The sequence below is a fragment of the Topomyia yanbarensis genome, chromosome 2 (genome assembly GCF_030247195.1).
Source record: "Topomyia yanbarensis strain Yona2022 chromosome 2, ASM3024719v1, whole genome shotgun sequence".
Taxonomy (NCBI): domain Eukaryota; kingdom Metazoa; phylum Arthropoda; class Insecta; order Diptera; family Culicidae; genus Topomyia; species Topomyia yanbarensis.
Window position 1 is genome coordinate 225,006,787 of NC_080671.1, and position 10,819 is coordinate 225,017,605.

General features: G+C 42.2%; 1 protein-coding gene and 1 long non-coding RNA gene across 2 annotated transcripts; one reads left to right on the plus strand and one right to left on the minus strand.

Moving 5' to 3' along the window:
* Positions 1-721: 721 nt before the first annotated feature.
* LOC131680110 (uncharacterized) lies at positions 722-3,547 on the minus strand. Its single transcript, XM_058960831.1, has one exon. The coding sequence runs from the start codon at positions 3,545-3,547 to the stop codon at positions 722-724; it is 2,826 nt and encodes a 941-aa protein (XP_058816814.1).
* Positions 3,548-9,226: 5,679 nt separating this feature from the next.
* LOC131682934 (uncharacterized) lies at positions 9,227-9,746 on the plus strand. Its single transcript, XR_009304273.1, has 3 exons — positions 9,227-9,410; positions 9,487-9,557; positions 9,620-9,746. It is a non-coding gene; the product is annotated as an uncharacterized LOC131682934 (long non-coding RNA).
* Positions 9,747-10,819: the final 1,073 nt, after the last annotated feature.

A 10,819-nucleotide genomic window follows, 5' to 3' on the forward strand; every position in this document is an offset into this window, starting at 1 on the left:
CGACGAACTGAGTCGAATGGTATATGACACTCTGCCTTCCGGGCCTCGGTTAGAAAGTCGGCTCGAAAAGTTAGACTCGAACTATAAATTTTTTAAATTTCATTAGATTTCATATAAATTCTTCATTTCGTACTTACAATTAGTTTCTCTATTGATTAAATTCCCCCGACTGACTTTGAGGCTGTACAGGTTATGTTTTCGGGTAACCTATGATAAATGATTTTACTACATGTCGTTAACCAGGTAAATGAAAATAATTCTTACTACAAGTTTATCCCGTTGATTATAATTCACTGTAACGGCTCTCGAACTAGTGCCAAATATAGCAATCTGCTAAACTATTTAAAATAGATTTAGATTTAGAAACTTTGATGACATTTTCTAGTACAATATTGATTTTACTAATTACCTGCGCAGAATATCATAATTATTCAATATAATCGTTATTCGATAAACACCGATAAGTCACTATTCCGATATGCTCTCAAGAGATAAAGATTTATAATTATTTAGTGGAATGAACCAACAATTTTGTAACTCCACGTAAGTATTGCCGTTCTACCTATCGTATTCGCCTTCACTTCATTCCATCAGCCCGTAACGATGTTGTACCTACTCTCTATTTGACGCAAGACGGTAGTATGATAGTGTCATAGTACTTCTGGTGAACGAGGGGCCTATCCTGAACGTTTCTTAACACCCCGACCCGTAATACCTAAGCTTAATTGGTCTTCCTAACATCTAGTACGTCCAGGAGAGCCACCTTGATCGCTGGTCGTTGCAATATCCCATTGTTTGTTTGGACGTCAACCTTGCGCATCTGGCCGTCCGGACTTGGGTAAGTCTTGATCACGCGACCTCGAAGCCACCCATTCCGCACGGATTCGTCGACTACGACTATGAGATCGTCATCTTGCAACGGCCAAACCTCGGCAAACCATTTAGTTCTTCTTGCTATCGTAGGGAGATAAGCTTGAATCCAGCGCTTCCAAAATTGGTCGAGTAAATGTTGCATCAACTTCCAGTTTGTTCGTAGTGATACTTCCTCATGAACTGGAATGCGTTCTGAGTTATTTGCTTCACTTGAGCTCATAAGAAGGAAGTCATTTGGAGTTAGAACCTTTTGTTCTGGTGTTTCTAACGGTACAAATGTAAGAGGATGGGAGTTGACCATAATCTCTGCCTCGGCGAGAAGCGTCACGAGTGATTCATCGTCTAGTTTGTCTCGATTTGACAATACTTTGAAGGCCTCTTTAACAGAACGAACCTTTCTCTCCCAAACGCCACCCATGTGTGGGGCGGACGGGGGGTTGAAATGCCACGCTATTTCAGCATTAGTGATTGCCGTGGCTATAGAGCGGTTGATATTTTTGGTCTCATCTGCCAACTCTTTCGCAGCACCTCGAAAATTTGTGCCGTTGTCACTGAAGATCTGTTGGGGAGCACCTCTTCTCGCCACAAATCGTCGTATTGCCAACCTGCATGACTCCGTAGTTAAAGAATGAACCACCTCCAAATGAACAGCTCGTATAGTCAAGCAGGTGAACAGCGCCACCCAACGTCTCAAATTGGATCTGCCTCTTTTTACCACCATTGGTCCAAAGTAGTCCAACCCAGTGAATGTAAACGGACGTACATATGGATGAACTCGAGCCTGTGGTAGTGGTGCCATTTTTGGTTCACTTGGTTTAGCTCGGTAGACACGGCACCAGGTACAGTGTTTGATCACTTTGTCAACCATTGATCGTAGCTTAGGAACATAGTAACGCTGCAACATTTCATTTATAACCGTGTACTTATTAGCATGTCCGTAGCGTTGATGGAATCGAAAGATGAGTAATTCCGTCACATAACTTTTTCTGGGTAGAATTACTGGATTGCGGAAATCGAAGCAGTAATAAGAGGCATCCGGGTCTATTCGGCTTTCCAAACGAATAATACCGTCTTCATCGAGAAATGGAGAGAGCTTTTTCAGCTGGCTAGAGTTATCTAAACGTTTACGCTGGGATATCGGAAGTGACGTATTTGCTTGCAGTATTGCGATTTCTGCTGCATACTCTTCAGCTTGCACCATCCGCCACAAACTTTTCTCCGCTCTGCTGTAATCTAGCTGGGTTAGTAACACCGTCCGCGTTTTTGTTGAAATCTTTTCTCTCGAAAGACAATTATTGCAGAAGTGATGCAGATATGCAAGTTTTTTCAGGAGATCTTCCAAACGAGAGAATTGAGAAAAGTCGATGATCGATTGATGCACGTGCACGACACGTAGTTCCTCTGACGGAGGGTCTGGTGCTATCTTTCTTACAGGCCTTTCTGTCTCTGGTAGATACAAGAAGTCAGGTCCCAGGAACCAACAGCTTCGGACATCAAAGTTTGGCCCACCACCCCACTTTGTTGCTTCGTCAGCGATATTCATCCTGGTCGGAACACAGCGCCATTCTTCAATTTTGGTTTCGGCGAGTATTTCCGAAACTCTGAAAGCTACATATTGGCGATATTTCCGAGGGTCCGCTTTCAACCACGACAAAACAGTCATGGAATCAGTCCAGATGAATCGCTTTTGAATGGGCAAACTATGATTTTTCTCAACTGACTTCATTAGTCGTACACCAATAACGGCGGCATTAAGCTCATTTCTAGGGATGGACTGAGGTCTTAATGGCGTTACCTTTGTTTTTGAGGCAACCAACACATACCTTGGCGATTCACTGTCAATAATTCGGAAATATGCAACAGCGCAACATGCTTTTTCACTGGCATCTACAAATACGTGTAATTCCAATGTCTCGTAGCTTTGTTGTCTGTAGTTTGGAAAATAGCACCTTGGAATTTTCACCAAGTCTAACTCTGACGTCCTTTTGACCCAACGCTGCCAGTTTGAAAAATCTTCATTAATAATGGAATCACCCCAACCAACTCCTGATCGCCACACGTCCTGAATGAGTATTTTTCCGTGGACCGTAAATGTAGAGACAATGCCGAGAGGATCAAACAAGCTCATGACAACTTGCAAGACCTGTCGCTTCGTTGGAATAATTGCGCCACTCAACAGAGGTTGTAAATCAGGTCGAAATTGTGCGGTGAAAGCGAAGACATCTTCGTTTGGAATCCACACCATCCCCAGTATGCGTTCAGCTATTGCCGTTTTCTCCGCCAAAAAGCTCTTCGTAGCATGGGAAGCCTTTTCCCCAACCCGTGCGAGAATCTGCTCAGAATTTGATTGCCAATTCCGAATCTCGAAGCCAGCCTTACTGTGTATTAGACGAATATCCATCGCCAAATTGAGTGCTTCTTCAATTGTGTCTCTACTATCAAGGTAATCGTCCACGTAAGTGTTCTCCACAATGGCCAAGGCTGCATCGGGATACCGTTCAGAATAGTCTAATGCGTTTGTATTTTTAATGTATTGGGTTGAACATGGCGAGCAGGTAGCTCCAAACGTAGCCACGTCCATGACGTATACTTCTGGGGGAGATTCCGGATCGGTCCGCCATAGGAATCTTTGTGATTGACGATCTTCCTTTTGAACAATGATTTGATGAAACATTTGCCGTATGTCGGCTGTTATCGCGTATTGCTTTTGTCGAAAACGGCATAGCACAGATAATGGCGGCTTCAATAAGTCCGGCCCTTTTAACAACATCGAGTTCAACGACACCCCCTTGACCGCTGCGGTGGCATCCCAAACTATGCGAATTTTGGTTGGCTTGCGGGGACTCCGGACCACTCCCAACGGCAAATACCAAACCTTCCGGGGATCGGATCCTTGCAGTTCTTCCGCAGTAGCTTTATGAGCATATCCTCGTTCCAGATACTCTACGATTTGATCGGAAAATGCATGCTGCAGCTCTGGGTCCACACGCAATCGACGCTCTCAGCATTTCAGCCGGCGCTCGGCCATCGGAAAACTGTTCGGAAACTCGATTTTGTCAGTTTTCCATAAAAGCCCGGTCTCAAATCTGCCAGATTCAGTCCGTTTTGTCGTTTGCTGTAGAATCTTTCGTGCACGTTGATCTTCTGCCGTTTCTGGTACTGTTAATCCATGGATACCTATGTCCACCATCGCAAAATAGTCCTTCACCAAGTCGTTCAGTTCACGATCGGCTGAACAGGAACATGCATGTACCATTAACCTCTCTGGTCCGTCGGACTCGCAACGGCCGCCAAACACAGTCCACCCCAAACGTGTCTTAATGGCTATTGGTTCTGTATCCCGTCTATCTAGACCTCGTAGAAATGCAAATCTCTGCGATATTTTTTTATAATCTAGATTTTGCTTAGGTAAACCTAAGTTGTCTACAGTTCGAACATCTTGCAGTACATATTCTGATTTATTGTCGGCTGACCGAATCGTTAGCTGTACTTTCTTTGACGAATACTCATTTCTGGTTACATTACTCGTCCATTGTAAGCAGAGAGGGGTTTCAGTTCCATCAAGGCCAAGTTTACTGGCTATAGCGTTTTCCAGCAGCGTTAAATTAGATCCATCGTCTAAGAACGCAAAGGTGGTGACCGATTTGCCTTTGTTTCTCAGAACTACTGGGATTATTTTAAAAATAGAAGTTGTCTTGTTGGTGCAATGTGCCGATATAACCGCCGCCAGTCCTGGTTCACGAGCTTCCGACGATATGGCCTTAGATGCATGCAGTAGTTTATGATGCAGTTCTTTGCAATCATTTATACCACATGGATGTTTAGTTCTGCACGGCCACTTGCCATGACCGGTTAGGCAGCATTTGCATAAATTATGTTCTTCGACAAGCTTGAGACGTTCCGCGGGAGTGAGTTTGACAAATGTGTCGCAGTTGCGAATACGATGATCAATACGCTGGTACGCGTGACATGGCTTCGGCCCTTTGTTTCGAATTAGCTCTGTAGCTACGAATGATTCCTCCAGTTCTGACCTACGTTCATCGCCGATTGAGTGAGCGTTTAAAAAACCATCTTTTTCTTTCTTCGAGCTCCGTCGTGTGCTGCCATCATCTCTGCCAGAGTCTATCGGTAGACTTACGTGACAAGCAGCGGTTTTAATGGAGGAAGCATAGTCGCTGAATGCTTTTAATGTGACTTCTGGGATCCGCTGACTATGGAGACCCCAGTCCAACTGCAAACTCGGTGGAAGCTTCCCTACCAGTTCCATTAACAGCATCGGGTTCGAGAGGTGGGCATGCAGGTTTGCAGCCTCGATGTATGTTACTAAGTTTCTAACCTCTCTACCAAACGTGACTAGTGTTTCTAACTTGCTGACATTTGGGACGGGAGCGCAGAGTATTTTCGACAGCAAGCAATTGACTAATTGTTCTGGCCGCCCACATTCATCTCGAAGCGTGTTGATGATTTCCGGAATCGCAGAAGGCAGAGTGAGAATACTCTGAACTTTCTCTCGGGCACTTCCTACCAGACTTTTCTGCAACCTTGCCAGATTTTCGTCGGGCTGAATTCCACACATGGTTGTAGTTGACTCAAAAGAGCTTAAGAACATTGGCCACTCCAATGGATCTCCGGAAAATTTTGGAAGCTCTTTGCTCACAACGTGGCGGGCAGCCAACTGTTGCGGGGTGATGACACCATCCGAATTCCACATGGAATTCAGTGGCGGAAAGTACGCCATAGTTGGGTGCTGAAGTAACGGATAATGTGTCGAAGCATTTTGTGCTGGTATCGCCTGCTGTGCTGTAGAATGCATCCCGATTGCTGGGCCATGTGAATTAGGCACACCGGGCTGTGGAGGGTCATTCGGCGGCAATCGGTTTCCGGTTCGCATATTCACATATTCATCTGCGATTCCAGTCATAAATGGTGCATACTGCTGTTTCGTGAATTGTCTAAATTGACCGGGAAATGATGTTCTTGGTGGGAATATGTTGATGCCGTATATAGGCCACGCCATCGATTGTTGCTGATTCATCAAATAGTGCGACGACCTATTTGGCACCAGGGCAGGTTGAGTTGTAGCTCGGATTCCATGCGAATAGTCTGGTAGAAGATTATTCTCTGGCGAAATCTCGAGCGATGTCCCTGTGGTAATTTCCGCCAAGGACGATGCAGGTTGCTGCCCCAAAGGCGGAATCATTGGCTTCGATAGCCCATACAATATATTGGAAGAATGTTGCTGATGTTGACTTCGAGCCGGAAAAACTGGAACTTGTTGCGTATGAATTGGCTGTTGCAGGATCGGCGGAAGCAGTGCCTGTTGTTGGGCAGTTGAAGGTATCGCTTGTTGATGTGCTGGTATCGGGGCAATTGTGTACACCGGTTGTTCTGAAAGTGGCACATTCCCAGTTATTTTTGGCATTGTAGGAAATATATTACTGGGGCGTGAGCTAACGGATATCGATGCAGTAACCGGTGTGGATGTATTGGCAACCGACTGGACAACCTTCTCGAGGACTATGTTTTGCTTATCTATCCAGTTGCGCACATCTTTGTGACTGTGGAGACTTCGGAAGCTTCTTCGACTACCAGCTTGTTTTTCGGCTTCGACCTCGGCTGCCAGAAGATGTTTCTGAGCTAAGAATTCTCGTTCCTTTTGTGCGTGCAGATCATCCAAAGCCTTTTTCTCTTCCAACTGCTTTAGTCTCAGTTCTGCGCTTATGGCTGTGCTTACTGATGAAACAATCGTCTCGCAGAACGCTGAACAATCATTGCACCTCCAAGACCGATCAGCGACAGATTCGTTGACGCCTGCACAACTGAAGTGCCACCAAGTGCTACACTTATCACAGGCAACCATGTTGTCGACATGGTCGGGACGATCGCAGACTTTGCAATTAACGGCTTCTTGCGCCATCGCGCCATTGCTGGAATGCATGGCGCTATCGTCAGCTCCCGGGGCACTCATCACTCGTAATTTTCGAGTTTGTAGAAATATTTCCGTAGTCCGTTCGACGAGACTCGAACTATAAATTTATTAAATTTCATTAGATTTCATATAAATTCTTCATTTCGTACTTACAATTAGTTTCTCTATTGATTAAATTCCCCCGACTGACTTTGAGGCTGTACAGGTTATGTTTTCGGGTAACCTATGATAAATGATTTTACTACATGTCGTTAACCAGTTAAATGATAATTCTTACACAAGTTTATCCCGTTGATTATAATTCACTATAATGGCTCTCGAACAAGTGCCAAATATAGCAATCTGCTAAATTATTTAAAATAGATTTAGATTTAGAAATTTTAATGACATTTTCTAGTACAATATTGATTTTACTAATTACCTGCGCAGAATATGATAATTATTCAATATAATCGTTATTCGATAAACACCGATAAGTCACTGTTCCGATATGCTCTCAAGAGATAAAGATTTATAATTATTTAGTGGAATGAACCAACAATTTTGTAACTCCACGTGAGTATTGCCGTTCTACCTATCGTATTTGCCTTCACTTCATTCCATCAGCCCGTAACGATGTTGTACCTACTCTCTATTTGACGCAAGACGTTAGTATGATAGTGTCATAGTACTTCTGGTGAACGAGGGGCCTATCCTGAACGTTTCTTAACAATGAGAAAGGAAAAAACGTTACAATTATTCGCATCTATCGTGTTGTGAAAAGATCTGAACAGATGAGTTTTGAGCTAACTTAAGGTCATAAACCTGTTTTCATAACTTTTTATAAATTCTTCTAATCTGCGAAACAATTCTATTTAGTTTATATTTTATATTAAAATTTTTTTGCCTGGGATTATTTTCCGACCATTTTCCTATTCAAAATTATATCATTTCCGGTTTTCTCATACCATTCTTTGATGTATTTAGATCCTTTGTTTCGTCGATTAATCATATCGAAGTACTTGATCAAGTGCACTTTTAAATTTCAACTTTCCCATATTTCCTATAATTGAATTGCTACTTTGAACAAATATACAATGTTGCGTTGCGTTGCGAAGCACGGTGCTATTCGTAGATTGCATACTAACAATTATCATGTTGCCTATAGGTAGCTCAACTCATCTTGCTTGTGAGATAAATGATCGGGAATGAACTTTATCTCTTATGAGTTCAGTAAACCAATAGTATGAGAATCGTTATTGCCGGCCACGACCATCTTCACCGATACTTAGGATAGGGTAGGAAATGTTGATGTAAATTTGATTTGATTTGAAATTCAATTTTAAACGGTAATTTTCTACGATTTGCTGAAAACTTACACAGAAGAACCCCGCGCACATCCCAAGCAGACTGAGTAATGAAATGTTTCAAAAGGCCAAAAGTGTGTGTTGTATACATTATCTCAATACGGAACAGATGGAAGTAGAAACGAATAAGGTTTGACAGATGCGAAACCACCAACAGTGAGAGAGTGAGTGATGGCTATGTTTGATGTGAGAGCGAGTGCAGTACACCAGAATATGCTGCATTCAAGTTATTTGTGTCGGTCCTGAAATTAATTGTTGAGCCGTCGCAAAAAATGTGGCACATTTCCAGAATCTGAAGTGCTTGGATTCTGTTATCATGCTCGAGTTTTTTGGTTTTTGATAGATCGAAACTATGATCATTTTCTATCAAGTGAACGCTGTCTTTTTAAACTCATCAACGGAACTCGCCTCTGGCTCGCTGCTTGCCGATTTGAAATCGTTATACCGTTTTATGAGCGATCGATGTCCAGACAACCGTTGTTTAAGTTGTTGTGTTGTTAAGCCTATATATGAACTATCGCACATAGCACAGGGGATGCGATAAATCACATTACGTTTTTGAAGCGGTAGAGTCGGATCTTTCAAATTGGAAAACAGGGATGCATTAGTTTTCGTACATTTGAAACTCAAACTTACATTCTTGTGATTCCTTCGAATGATTCTGGCAAGAGCGGGTGTGAGAGCATCTACATGGTGCAGGGATCGGTATGTCTTTTTCTCGCATTCGGGGAGGCATCATTTTCGTCGCTCGATACCTGGTTGACGACACGGTTTATCAATCGGTTTATCAAAGTACTAGGATAATTGTTATTCAGTAAATATTCTCGGACAGTTCGCTTCTTTTCGTTTTTCGTTTTGAATGTTGACAGTCGAAACACTCTCGTGATGAATCCCATAGCGGTATTTAGTTTTTGCGTGAGCGGATGGAGAGAAAGTTTAAAATTCGTCCCGAGGCCACCGGTTTTTTGTACCAGTCGGTCAGAATTTTCTGCTCGTCTGTTCTTATTAGTACCATGTCCAAATAAGGCAGGCGACCGACACAAATAACTTGAATGCAGCATATTCTGGTGTACTGCACTCGCTCTCACATCAAACATAGCCATCACTCACTCTCTCACTGTTGGTGGTTTCGCATCTGTCAAACCTTATTCGTTTCTACTTCCATCTGTTCCGTATTGAGATAATGTATACAACACACACTTTTGGCCTTTTGAAACATTTCATTACTCAGTCTGCTTGGGATGTGCGCGGGGTTCTTCTGTGTAAGTTTTCAGCAAATCGTAGAAAATTACCGTTTAAAATTGAATTTCAAATCAAATCAAATTTCTGATCTTGCAGTGTAGATTTGCGTTCTGTGTTTCCTGTTTAAATGTCCAAAATAACTTGACTAAGATAATACTGTTACCGTTGTAAGTAATTTGTGTAAAATGTGAATATTGGATGTTTTTGTAATGATTGTCAAATATTGTAGTTTTGCCCTGAAGATGAAGGCGTAGACCTTCGAAACGTTGGTATTAGACGAAATATAGATATTGTCGTATGAAAACCGTGACCAAAAAGCCATCTCTTCATATTAAAAACAAAGTGGTCGTCCTTCCTACCATCGGATTATACAACACATCCAAATTAAAACTTTTTTCTACATTGAACAGCATGTATTTTGTTTTCTTAATATTTACTGAAGGTTTGTGTTGGCTCACCCATCTTCTTAACAGGAGCAAATCTTCACTTATTAGTTGTTGCAGCTCAGTACATGAATCACCAGCAATAAGCGCCGTACTTTTTCAATAAGAGCTAGTATTAGTTAAAATGAGATTAAAATATCAAAGTTCATTAATCCAAACACATGAAAATAAGAAAAGATAAGTATATCATGTCAAAGAACAAATGATGCAGCTCTTGCATGAGCATGAGCATGATGACCATACAATTCGTAGTTGCTACTCCGTGATTGACAAGAGCTGGCGAAATTGCACAAGGAATCAACGAATGGAGCCTGGGAGTAGCTTTCCATCCTCAATGTGCATGTTCCGACAGCTCAAATTTTTGATGTGTCAATAACGGCGCTGGCCACGTCCTTACAGTCATCGGGGAAGGAAGGAAATGTTAGTGTGGCAACCGTTATTATGGAGACCGTGTATACCTCTGCATCTCCATGGTTGTCACGGGAAGGAGTTATAGTTGGTGGGAGGAGATGGGTTACATAAATCAGGATTCACCTTGATAAGTGATGTAATCTATGCAACTTGTAGAAGTTTTATCATGTGTTTATTGCTCTGGGCAGCCAGCTGCCGAGAAATTTTAACAAATTTATCGTTTGTTGTAATAATTTGGAAATACTGGGTGCTTGAAATAAACAACTTAAACTCCGGATAGCCGACTGTCGGGAGTGTTGCATTTATTAAATCGAACAAATATATTTGAAACACAAGGTGCACAGTTTTTTCGTTTTTCTTTATTTCGACGACCCTAAAACCATGAAATGATACGTAATTGAATGTTAGTATAAAAATTAAATAATTTAAAAAGTTACGAATATGCTTTTTATATGAATAAAATGCCGTTTCTTTAACAACAACTATTCGCGCGCGATGTTATGCTATCTCTAATTGCATTGGGCATTGGGGACAATAAACATACTGAGGCGATAACAAGCAGTATCGATTACATT